The 13,088-nt window shown below is 43.2% G+C and overlaps 1 protein-coding gene across 2 annotated transcripts in view; it reads right to left on the reverse strand.

The window, feature by feature from the left end:
• The window catches only part of FKBP5 (FKBP prolyl isomerase 5), a 116,028-nt gene that overhangs the window by 52,035 nt on the left and 50,905 nt on the right, over window positions 1-13,088 (reverse strand). Inside the window, exons 2-3 of one of the 2 annotated variants that reach the window (XM_066234957.1) lie at window positions 11,098-11,223; window positions 2,495-2,639 (exon numbers count right to left, since the gene is read on the reverse strand). In XM_066234957.1, the coding sequence (XP_066091054.1) occupies window positions 2,495-2,639; window positions 11,098-11,202 (250 nt within the window). In that variant the 5' untranslated portion in view covers window positions 11,203-11,223. Of the gene's footprint in view, window positions 1-2,494; window positions 2,640-11,097; window positions 11,227-13,088 lie in introns of both variants that reach the window. The other variant, XM_066235036.1, reaches the window with a different exon arrangement.

Below are 13,088 nucleotides of genomic sequence, written 5' to 3' on the forward strand. Positions count from 1 at the left end.
CATCGCCCCCTGGTGGGCAGAGCGTCGCCCCCTGGTGGGCATGCCAGGTGGATCCCGGTCGGGCGCATGCGGGAGTCTGTCTCTCCCCGTTTCCAGCTTCAGAAAAATAAAAAATAAAAATAAAAAATAAATATGTCTGACTTAGTAAAAGATAACTGGATTTTCATACCTACTTTTACATTCATCTGTTGCAATTTTGGTTGATATACATGGCAAAAAAAACCAACCTCACAAAAATGGACAGTTGAAAAAGGTAGGAGTATTTAATTTTTAAAATTTATTTCATTCATTCAAATTTACTGATTTTGAGAGAGGGAAAGAGGGGGAGTGGGAAGAGAGTGAGAGGAAAGGAGAGAGAGAGGGAGGGAAAGAAATAAGGAGGAAGGGAAAGAGATAGGGAGGGAAAGAAAAAGGGTAGAAAAGAGAGTGAGATCAACTTGTTGTTCCACTTATTTCTGTCACTGGTTGCTTCCCATATGTGCCCTGGCCAGGGATCAAACCAACAACCTTGGCGTATTGGGACGACCCTCTAACCCAGGGGTCCCCAAACTTTTTACACAGGGGGCCAGTTCACTGTCCCTCAAGACCGTTGGAGGGCTGCCACATACAGTGCTCCTCTCACTGACCACCAATGAAAGAGGTGCCCCTTCTGGAAGTGCGGCGGGGGCCAGATAAATGGGCTCAGGGGGCTGCATGCGGCCCGCGGGCCATAGTTTGGGGACGCCTGCCTAACCAATTGAGCTACCCGGCCAAGGCAGGAGTATTTTAATAGCCTTTTCAGATAATTATGAATTAATCATCTGATACTAAATCAAAACCAGACAAATAGTAGTTTCATAAAGGTTAGATGCAATGTAGAACCTGAAAACGTAACAATAAACTCTTTATATTTTACTAAAGCAAAATCCATTCGTCTGGTTTGCACCTTGAATGGATCTCTTACTCATGCATTACTTTATACCTTGCATTGGTCATGGGAGAAAAATATTGATTTCCTTTTCTTTTTTTTTCTAAGTGAGAGGGGAGTTAGACTCCCACATGTGCCCTGAACTGGGATCCACCCAGCAATCCCATCTGGGGCTGATGCTCAAATCAACCAAGCTATTTTTATTGCCGAGCTATCCTCAGTGCCCAGGGCCAAAGCTCGAACCAACTGAGCCACTGGGAGGGGAAGAGGGAGAAAAAGAGGGAGAGAAGCAGACGGTCACTTCTCTTGTGGGCCTTGACCGGGAATTGAAACTGGGATGTCCATACACTGGACCAACGTTCTAACCACTAAGCCAACTGGCAAGGGCTACATAATATTTTTTAAATCATGTGCGTTATCCCATTGATCATATCAGAAGTCTTTTATGTTTCAAGAAGCTGTCAAGCTCAAAGCCCCTTTGAGTATCCAAAACTTATTTTCATTTGTCAGTTCTTGAAGTAACAGGTTGTTTCATTCATATTCAAGAAAATACCTGTCTAATAATGAATAATCACAGTTTTCGCCCTTTCTAATACAAATCGTGTTTCATGGGGGAAAAGCTGCAGCCAGTTCAGCTCCCAACTAAAGCAAATGCACAGGTGCGTTTCAGAGATCACGTCGTACTTGGGTATGCAGTGTGCTTCCCCTTCCGTCACGAGCAGTGAGACAATGCGGAACTGAAGGGTTAGGACTTGATAAAATAGTACTGTTTCTACTGTACCTAAGACGCTCTTAAGTGAAACTGGCTGCCCTTGTTTTCTAATTGAAACAGTAAATGAGGGCAGGAGAGGACACACGGAGCTGGTAGTTTGGTGCCACTGCCTAAATCCGTGCCAAGGCATCAGCGATTTTTACTACCGCAGGCCTTGTACCATCAGCACACGTGTCAACACAGTAAAAAGATAACTAACACCTTAGCATTCTTATTATAAAAATAATTTGACACTGGCCCTGGCCGGTTGGCTCAGCGGTAGAGCGTCAGCCTGGCGTGCAGGGGACCCGGGTTCGATTCCTGGCCAGGGCACATAGGAGAAGCGCCCATTTGCTTCTCCACCCCCCCCCCCCTCCTTCCTCTCTGTTTCTCTCTTCCCCTCCTGCAGCCAAGGCTCCATTGGAGCAAAGATGGCCCAGGCGCTGGGGATGGCTCCTTGGCCTCTGCCCCAGGCGCTAGAGTGGCTCTGGTCGCGGCAGAGCGACGCCCCGGAGGGGCAGAGCATTGCCCCCTGGTGGGCAGAGCGTCGCCCCTGGTGGGTGTGCCGGATGGATCCCGGTCGGGCACATGCGGGAGTCTGACTGTCTCTCCCCATTTCCAGCTTCAGAAAAATACAAAAAAAATAAAATAAAATAAAATGACACTATGGACCTCTTAAAAGGATCGCAGGAACCCCCAGGGATTCAGGGACCATGATTTGAGAACTACTGTTTCAAAAGACTTTTACTTTTGGTAAGGCTAGGACCCACTAGCTCCTATATAATATAAATAGCCACAAATCTAAGCAAAACACAGCCCCCAAAATACCCTCTTACCTTTGCCAACACTAAAGACAAATGGCTCGTTTCTATCACGACTGGAATCAAACTTCTTTCCATTTGACAATGTTCCTTTGTAATGGACATAAACTTTATCTCCGATCATTGGTGTTTCCTCACTGTTCCCCACTCTTTTGACAATCTAGAAAAGACAAACACCAAGAAAAAAGGAGTGGAACTTTTAACTTCTGATCAGAGAATCAGAAGATCACATAATCCATTTCATATGACCCAGGCAGACTTGTAAATAATTATGTCTTTTCTAATTCTCTCCATAACCCTCACTATTGGAAAATTGCCCTATTCTACTCTAAATCGTTAATAATATACCGTATGTGTGTGTGTGTGTGTGTGTGACAGAGACAGAGAGAAACAGAGAGAAGGACAGATAGGGACAGACAGGAAGGGAGAGAGATGAGAAGTATCAATTCTTTGTTGCGGTTCCTTAGTTTTCATTGATTGCCCTCTCGTATGAGCCTTGGCTACAGCAGAGTGAGTGACCCCTTGCTCAGGCCAGCAACCTTGGGCTCAAGCTGGTGAGCCTTGCTCAAACCAGATAAGCCCGCGCTCAAGCTGGTGACCTCGGGGTTTTGAACCTGGGTCCTCCGCATCCTAGTCTGATGCTCTATCTACTGCACTGCCGCCTGACCAGGTGATATATTTAATCTTAGTGTTAGTCACATTGCTCCCTCAAAATTATCTACTGATAGATCCTCCTTCATTGTTTTGATGCATCCCACACTTCGACACTAAAATCTCTCAAAAACATAGCGCTAGTCCATATACAAACTGAATTAGACCAAAAAGGTCAGTCGAGTTTCAGCCTTGACCAGGTGGCTCAGTGGAGATGGCGTCGTCCCGGTGTCCCAGGGCCGCGGGTTTGATCTCCAGTCAGGGCACAGATGAGAAACAACCAATGAGTGCACAACGAAGTGGACTAAGTTGATGCTTTTCCCTCCCTCCTTCCCTCTCTCTCCCCCCAAATCAATAGAAAAATTATAAAAAAAAAAAAGATTCATCGACTTTCAAAAACTTTCATAAAAAGGTCTACAGCAAAGTTTCAACGGTGAGGTGTGAGTTACTTCCCTCTTTTACTAAAACATTAGCTCCTGACTAAATGCCACGGTTTGACTTAATTTCAAAATGCCAATTTTCTGATATAACAGGTTATAATTCCTATTATTGCAGTAGTATATGTATAAAAAAAGCATCACCGCAGTTTGATATAATACTGAATAATTTATTTGCTAGTAAAGGAAATGCCAAAAACTACTGCAAGCTGCAAAATATTTAGCTATTACAAAATCCAGTCTATTTATTTTGTTTTTGGCAGAGCAAGCCACTAACACAGTCAGTCCTGGGAAAGAAAATCAAATCCAGGCATGTGGTGGGGTAATTTATTCTGCCAATCACCTAGGTTAAATTAATGTTTGTTAGATAACAGAAGGCAGTAGCAAAAGAACATCGTTTGGGGGGGAGGGGTCTGAGGTTTCATCTAAAGAATTCAAGTATTTGTTCTTACATTCTTCTCCGAGATGTGTCTCTCCTGCCCCACCCTCATATCCTCATAAACACTATCTTAGAATCTGTAACTTTCTTAGTTCAAAATCTCAGTCTCTAAATGAAAAGAATTATTACGGCAACTCCATTAAAAAAAACTGTTAGAATTAATCCATAAATTTAGTAAAACAACAGGATACAAAATCAACATATAAAAACCAGTTGCATTTCCATACACTAACAATGAAATAATCTGGAAAAAAAAAATTTCTGGAAATGCAAATCAAAACCTCAATGAGATTATCACCTCACACCTCTTAGAATGGCCATTATCAAAAAATAAGGAAAAGCCTGACCAGGCGGTGGCGCAGTGGATGGAACGATGGACTGGGATGCAGAGGACCCAGGTTTGAGCGTGAGATCATAGACATGACCCTATGGTTGCTGGCTTGAGCAAGGGGTCCCACTCACTCTGCTGTAGTCCCCTAGGTCAAGGCACATATGAGAAAGCAATCAATGAACAACTAAGGCGTCGCAACGAAGAACTGATGCGTCTTCATCCCTCTCCCTGCCTGCCTGTCCGTCCCTCTCTGTCTCTATCGCTAAAACACAAACAAAAACAAGGAATAAAAAGAAACCTGTGCACTGTTGGTAGGAATGTAAACTGGTGAAGCCACTATGAAAAAGACCACAGAAGTTCCTCAAAAAATTAAAAATAGAACTAGCAAATGATCCAGGAATCCACGTTCTGGATATAAACCCAAAGGAAACAAAATCACTATCTCAGAGAAACAGCTGCACCCCATGTTCATTGTAGCATTATTCACAATAGCCAAGCCTCGAAAGCCAGTTAAGTGTCCATGGTTGAATGGATTAAGATGTAACATAGACACACATACTCACACACACACAAGAATATTATTCAACCATGAGAAAGAAGGGAATCATGCCATTTGTGACAACGTGGATGTATTATGCTAAGTAAAATAAGCCAGAACGAGAAAGAAAAACACTGTTATGATCACTTACATGTAGAAGCTAAAAAAACTAAACTCACAGAAACAGAGAGTAGAATGACATTTACCAGGAGCTAAAAGGTAGGGGAAATGGTGAGATATAAGCCAAAGCTTATAAACTTTCAGATATGACATGAGTAAATTCTGGGGACCTCATGTACAGCATGGTGACTATAATTAGTAACGCTGTATTTATATACTTCAAAGTTACTAGGGGAGTAGAACTTAAATGTTCTCAACACAAAAAAAGAAATGGTAATTATGTCAGGTGATGGATGTCAACGAAGCTTACTGGGATAATCATTTTGAAACATATAAATGTTATCAAGTCATCACACTGTACACCATGAGCTTATATAACGTTACGGGTTAATTATATCAACAAAGTTGGGAAAAATAATTACCATTTTAAAAATTAAATTGAAAGCTACTTGTAAAAAATCATGGACTTCAAAGGGAAAAGGAGTTTCCAAAAAGCTGATCTAAAAGAAATCACACAACATTTGAAAAGTGCTCATGTCCCTGAACGACCTACGTGTGGTATCTGAGAGCCCGAGCCCCACCTGGAGGGACTCCGCACTGCGAGGACTATGAACAAGGTGAACAAGGCGCCTCTGGGATGGAGGAAGACCAGGGAGTCAGACAGCGGTCCAGACCAACAAGCGGCATTGTGCTGTCACTTCCGGTTTCCCCAGCAAGATGAACTTGTGCCCAAATCTGAGGTTGCCTCAAGGCTACAACCTAGTCTCGACTGCCTTAAAAAACATACTAGAAAGCCCGGCGGTCATACGAAATGACCGCTGTTCTAGATATTATAAATTGTAATTAAAATGATTTGTGCAAAGGTGTCTGCTAATTCAAACTGAATTACCCAGAGCAGGCGGCCAGGACGCCCCTTTGCTTAGTGCCCCACGGGGTTTCCCCCTTCTACTTGCTTAATTGCTTAAAGTAGAGTGCAATGAAGGAAACCACTGGCGGTACATTTCTTAAGAGCCACTGCTAGCTCAATAAATAAAGGTGATTTAAATAATAAAATGTTAATTCACATGTCAAAGATCTCTTTGTACACAACATTTCTTGTGTAGATCTTTCCATCATTTTTAAGCTCGCCTTGCAGAGGACCATCAATTATTTTTAATTTTACGTCTGTTCTTTCACGAACTCTTGAACAGGCAACATAAAGTTGACCGTGTCCAAATGCAGGCTCAGGTAAAAAAATGCCAACACGCTTAAGCGTTTGGCCCTGAGACTTATTGATGGTCATAGCAAAGGCAAGTTTTACAGGAAATTGTCTACGTGGATAATTCTCAATTAGTGGAACTACAATGTTTCCGTACTTGCAACATTGAGAAAATCCTTTCTTGCCACAGTCAAATTGATTAGTTTCTAACTTGAAGTTTAAGGACTGACAGTGTTCACATTTAATATTCATGTCACCAGAGGAATGCTCAAAAATTAAAGTTTCTCTGTTTGAAACTGTTTTAATCCTTTTTGCGTTTCGGTCAGCATTACTCTGTCGTTTTTTTGCATTTCTCTCCTGCCTTTGTTCAAGGGACTCATTTAGTCGAGACAGGCTTTTTTGTCTTGCATCTGAGGCAAGCTTTGTTTCTCTATGCTCATCAGTCTCATTTTGCTGAGAAAGACGCATTTGCTCTGCCATTGAAGCAAGCCTTGTCTTTCTCCGCTCAGTGGTTTCTTTCTGTCGAGAAAGCCGTTTTTGTGCAGCTTTAGCTCCTTTTCTCTCCTCTTCAGTGCTGTATTTTCTAGGAGGCATTCTTAAAAGAAATTACGTTAAGACGTAGTTTTTATGTAAAACAGATGATTGCTAATGCAAACAAATGTTCACCTTCCCCCTGACATGCTCAATTTGCGTTCAGCCGTGGCAACTTCACCCCACTGGCTAGTACAGTTACGCAAGCAACCAATAAGCTATCGGCGACAAACAGACACTTAAGCCGCACATAATAAAGAAGCTACACAATGCAGTTTTATCTTCCTGGGCTAGTTATTGACTCCACAGACCTGCCTTGGTCTTTTTAAAATATATATATAATAGTTAATAAGATTACCATAGGTGTGGCACTGTGCTTAAATGCTCACTTCACTAAATAGGTAGTATTGCTTAAATGCTCACTCCACTAAATACGTAGTATTTTTTTTAAATGCTTATTTTGTTGATTTTGGAGGGGGAGGGAGAGGATAGGAGAGAGAGAGAGAAAGAGAGAGAGAGAGAGGGGGGAACATCAATCTGTTCCTGTCTGTGCCCTGACGGGATCAAACCGGCAACCTCTGCGCTTCCAGACGATGTTCTAACCAACTGAGCTACCTGGCCAGGGCTGGCCAGGGTGCAGTAGGTAGTATCATTTCAATTTTACAAATAAGGAAATATCATCACAGATAGGTTAACTAATTTGCCTTAGGTAACACAGTTAGTAGACCTATGTACTCTTTTGTTTTTTCTAAAGAGGAAGGGAGAGAGACAAAGATGAGAAGTCTCAACTTGTAGCTGCGTCACTTTAGTTGTTTACTGACTACTTCTTATATGTGGCTTGGGGGGGGTGGGGTGCTCAAGCCAGTGACCTTGGGATAATGTCAGTGATCCCGCACTCAGCCATATAAGCCCCTGTGCAAGTTGGCAACGTCAGGGTTTCAAACCTGGGACTACAGTGTCCCCGGTCAACACGGTAGGCACTGTGCCGCTGCCTGGTCAGGCTGCACCTATTTACTCCTAAAGGAAAGCCGAAGCCCCGTGATAAAACCTGAGTCTCTAGACCAGTGGTGGTCAACCTGGTTCCTACCGCCCACTAGGGGGCGCTCCAGCTTTCATGGTAGGTGGTAGCGGAGCAACCAAAGTATAAATAAAAAGATAGATATAACTATAGTAAGTTGTTTTATAAAGTTTTATTCTGCCAAACTTAGCGAAAATTTGACATAATGTATTTGTTAAGTAATTATTATTATATGCTTAAACTTGCTGTAACTCTGCTTTATAAATTTTATAAAGTAAAGTTACTTCCCTACTTTATAAATCACCATTACTGTGGAACTGGTGGGCGGTTAGAAAATGTTAATTGGCCCTGACGGTTGGCTCAGTGGTAGAGCGTCAGCCTGGCGTGCGGGAGTCCCGGGTTTGATTCCTGGCCAGGGCACACAGGAGAAGCGCCCATCTGCTTCTCCACCCCTCCCCCTCTCCTTCCTCTCTGTCTCTCTCTTCCCCTCCTGCAGCCGAGGCTCCACTGGAGCAAAGTTTGCCTGGGCACTGAGGATGGCTCTGTGGCCTCTGCCTCAGGCGCTAGAATGGCTCTGATTGCAGCAGAGCATCGCCCCCTGGGCGACGGTGGTGGGCATGCCGGGTGGATCCCGGCCAGGCGCATGCGGGATGTCTGACTGCCTCCCCGTTTCCAACTTAAGAAAAATACAAAAAAAAAAAAAAAAAGAAAAGAAAATGTTACTAGTAACAGAGATATAAAAGTGGGTGGTAGGTATAAAAAGGTTGACTACCCCTGCTCTAATTGAGACTAGGTTGACAGTAATAAATGACATGATTTAAAGGATTTACAATCTCCAAATGCTTCTTACAAGCCTAAGAATCTTATTCGTCTATTCCCTAGGACAAAGCAGGAGCTGAGGCATGCTGGGTGCTCTGAAAAGAAGAGAGGGGGAGATGCGGAGGCCACCTGCAGAAACTCCCTCTCTCTCACAGCACCCTGGAGGGTGAGCCGAGTACCAGCTATATGGTTGACAAAGAACCATCTGAAAGAACATATAATGATAGAAATCAATAGCATAAAAACCCTTATTCTGTGACTTTAAGTCTCCAAAACTTGGCTTAGCACACGGCAAGCTAATTGGTCAAACGTACATTCAGAAGAGAGTCAAGCACAGAATAGAGCATTCACAAAAGGAACATTAGACAAAACAAACGAAAAAAGTCTCATTTGCTACTGCAGACACGAGGGAGTATTAAAACTCACCTCAGAGATACTATTCAGAATGTATAATCTTTACAGCAAAATAATGAATAATTATACAAAACTTTCATGTATAACAACAGCACAGGAGAAATAACTTCAAACAACTAAAGCCATTTAACCTCCCTTAGCTTACTCACTTATATGGAATATAAATGTCTATTTTCCATATAGAAATAAAAAAATCAAGAGGTATTCAATCATCTCACAAGGCCACTGTGAGATACAAATAAAATAACACGTGTAAAAGCAATTAACAATAGAGTGAAAAAATATATAAAGTGTTTTAAAAGGGGGAAAGTTAAATCAAAAGTGAGATATATTCTCTGATGAAACCTTAAAAATATCTTTACTGCAGATAGGTTCACTATTTGTTTATAAAAACTAATCTTTTTGAACTTTACAAATTATCTCTCCTTTTCTTAAAAAAAAAAAAAAAATGTCGGCCCTGGCCAGTTGGCTCAGTGGTAGAGCGTTGGCCAGGTGTGTGGAAGTCCTGGGTTCAATTTCTGGTCAGAGCATACAGGAGAAGCGATTATCTGCTTCTCCATCCCCCCAATCTCTCTTTCCCCATCACGCAGCCATAGCTCAAATGGGTTGACCAAAGTTGGCCCCGGGCCCTGAGGATGGCTTCATGGCCTTTGTCTCAGTTGCTAAAATAGCTTGGTTGCTGAGCAATGGAACTGTGGTCTGGCTGGGCAAACCATTGCCTGGTAGGGGCTTGCTGGGTGGATCCCGGCCGGGGAGCATGCTGTAGTCTATCTCGACCTCCCCACCTCTCACTTAAATTATTTTGATTTATTTATTCATTTTAGATGAGAGAGAGAGAGAGAAAGAGAAGGGGGGAGGAGCTGAAAGCATCAACTCCCATATGTGCCTTGACCAGGCAAGCCCAGGGCTTTGAACCGGTGACCTCAGCATTCCAGGTTGATGCTTGGTCCACTGTGCCACCACAGGTCAGGCTCCCCACCTCTCACTTAAAAAAAAAAAAGTCTTGGAGCTCTGGCAGGTTAGCTTAGTCGGATAAGAGCATCATCCTGAAATGACAAGGTTGAGGGTTCAATCCCCAGTCAAGGCACACACAGGAAGCAACCAAAGAACGCATGGCTGAGTGGAACAACAAATGAATAATGAATGCTTCGGCCCTGGCTGGTTGGCTCAGCGGTAGAGCGTCGGCCTAGTGTGCGGAGGACCCGGGTTCGATTCCCGGCCAGGGCACACAGGAGAAACGCCCATTTGCTTCTCCACCCTTCCGCCGTGCCTTCCTCTCTGTCTCTCTCTTCCCCTCCCGCAGCCAAGGCTCCATTGGAGCAAGATGGCCCGGGTGCTGGGGATGGCTCTATGGCCTCTGCCTCATGTGCTAGAGTGGCTCTGGTCGCAACATGGCGACGCCCAGGATGGGCAGAGCATCGCCCCCTGGCGGGCAGAGCGTCGCCCCATGGTGGGCGTGCCGGGTGGATCCCAGTCGGGCGCATGCGGGAATCTGTCCGTCTCTCCCTGTTTCCAGCTTCAGAAAAATGCAAAAAAAAAAAAAAAAAAAAAATGAATGCTTCCTTTCCCTCTCCCCTCTCTCTGTCTCAAAATCAATAAAAATAAAGGCCTGGCTGGATAGCTCGGTCAGCTGGAGCGTTGCTCCAGAGCACACAGGTTGCCGGTTCAATTCCCGGGTCAGGGCACATACAGGAAGGGCAGCTTGGGTGTTCCTGTCTCCTTCTCTCACTCTCAAAAAAAAAAAAAAAAAAAGTCTTGAGCTGGCTTTAATATACTGAAAAATTGTATTAAAATAACAACCCATTTGTACATTCTGAGGGGAGAGAGAGAGAGAGAGAGAGACCGCCTCTTAGGGTCAGAGATCATCTGAACCGAAACCCCAGATCTGTATTTACTTATATATACATGATACTGGGCAAGTTAATTTACGCAGCTGGGCCTCAGCTTCACCATCTATAGTCTGGGATTAAAAATAAAGCACAAGTCATGAGATGCAATGAGAGCTTAGCTATAATGTTTGGACTTAGTAAGCCTCAGTAAAGCATTATCCACCTCCAGCCTTCCCTCCAAAAATATTTCTACAAACAAACTTTCCAGATAGTAAATTTCCCAACCGCCTCACCTTTAACACCCCTCTGTCTTTTTTGGGGGTGATATCCTCTCCCTGTTCAGCCACAACTGCTGCTGGGCTTTCTCCATTGTTCTTGGCACCTTCATCAGTAGTCATTGTCTTTTGTAAGTAGAAAACCTGCTGAGAAAAAACAATTTTAGGAAAAACAATACTTCTTTGTGCATCATAAAATGCTCTCAGGAACTGAGCATTACCTGACCTAAGATGTACTTAGGGGCAATAAGGTTAAACACTGAAAATGAAAACAAAAATGTTCACGATAAGCACGTGTTGATGTCACGAGGCGTGCAAATAAAACGTCACCCAACTCTTCAATTTTCCAAATTAGACAGCTATATAAAATAGGTCTGGTAGTGACTATATTCCTTGACATAATTACATATCAAGGAGTAGTCCTTTCAGAACTTTAAAAACATCCTTTTCCTATAACCATATTCTTGATGAAAAAGAACTCATTAAGTGATCTGATAAGATAAATGATACGAATCTCATCATTGTGGTAAACCAAATAGACTTTGGATGCTGGCGGATCCCAGTCTCAGGTCTAGCTCCAGCAGTATCTATGTATTTGACATTTGCAAATTTACTTAATCTCACTGAGCATCAGTTTCACATCTGTAAAATGGGCAAAGTACATTGTTCGGAGCTACTCGGAGGCATTAATAAGACATTAGCACTGAATCACAACTTCAAAATGTAAGGTTTTTTTAATGTAAACATTTATTACGATTATTATTGGGCCTTCTATAGCAGTGTTTTTCAACCGCCGGTCCATGGACTGGTGTAGATCTACCAGAAATTTCACGCCGGTCCATGAAAGAGTTAACCACCCTACTGTATGAAGATTACAGACCCAATGATCTTAGTCGCTTATGGCTCAGAGTGATCGCATCACCAATGAAAATACCACTGAGGTTGTCTTAGAGATCTCAGGAACTTGCAGGCTCATTCAGACAACCTTTTGCACCTACAGAGCATTTACAGATCGTGCGCAACAGACAAACAGCATTCGGACAAACTGATGTCATCCTCAATGCATCGTGCATGTGGGGTTCGGGGACCAAACAGTGTTGCATGCTTACGTGTGCTTGGTGAGGTAGAAGTTTACTTTTTGGGTGTTTCCATTCCAGGTCGGCTGGGCCACCAGTCCCCAAGTGTAAAAAGGGTGAAAACCACTGTTCTACAGGGTCATATTTTTCATCTCCTGCTCAAAAATACTTTCAGAGTGAGGTTCCTCCTTAGCATGATATTCAAGGCCAGGGGTCCCCAAACATTTTACACAAGGAGCCAGTTCACTGTCCCTCAGACCGTTGGAGGGCCGGACTATAAAAAAAAACTATGAACAAATCCCTATGCACACTGCACATATCTTATTTTAAAGTAAAAAAACAAAATGGGAACAAATACAATATTTAAAATAAAGAACAAGTAAATTTAAATCAACAAAGTGACCAGCATTTCAATGGGAACAATAAGCCTACTTTTGGCTAATGAGATGGTCAAATGTCCGGTTCCATATTTGTCACTGGTAGCTGTAACAAGTGATAAGACATGCTTCTGGAGCTGTGACACGTGTGTCACCGCGCTTTGCAGTACTCACTGACCACCAATGAAAGAGGTGCCCCTTCTGGAAGTGCGGCGGGCCGGATAAATGGCCTCAGGGGGCCGCATGCAGCCCGTGGGCCATAGTTTGGGGACCCCTGTTCAAGGCCCTTCACACTCGGACCCTCATCGACCTTTCAGGTCCAGCTTCTACTACTTTCTTTTACTTTTTTTATACAACTCATGCTCTATCCCAGCGATTCCCCCCACAAAAATTTTTACTTATTGATTTTTAGAGAGAAAGAAAGGGGGAAGGAAGGAGAGAGGGCGAAACATCAATTTGTGCTGTCAACGTTAAAAAACACTTCCAAACCTTGTAAGTTTTTTATGAGTTTATTTGAGCCCATCTGTCGGGAAGCAAAGTCTCAATGGATTGAGAA

This window comes from Saccopteryx bilineata, chromosome 1 (genome assembly GCF_036850765.1).
Source record: "Saccopteryx bilineata isolate mSacBil1 chromosome 1, mSacBil1_pri_phased_curated, whole genome shotgun sequence".
In the NCBI taxonomy this organism is placed as follows: Eukaryota; Metazoa; Chordata; class Mammalia; order Chiroptera; family Emballonuridae; genus Saccopteryx; species Saccopteryx bilineata.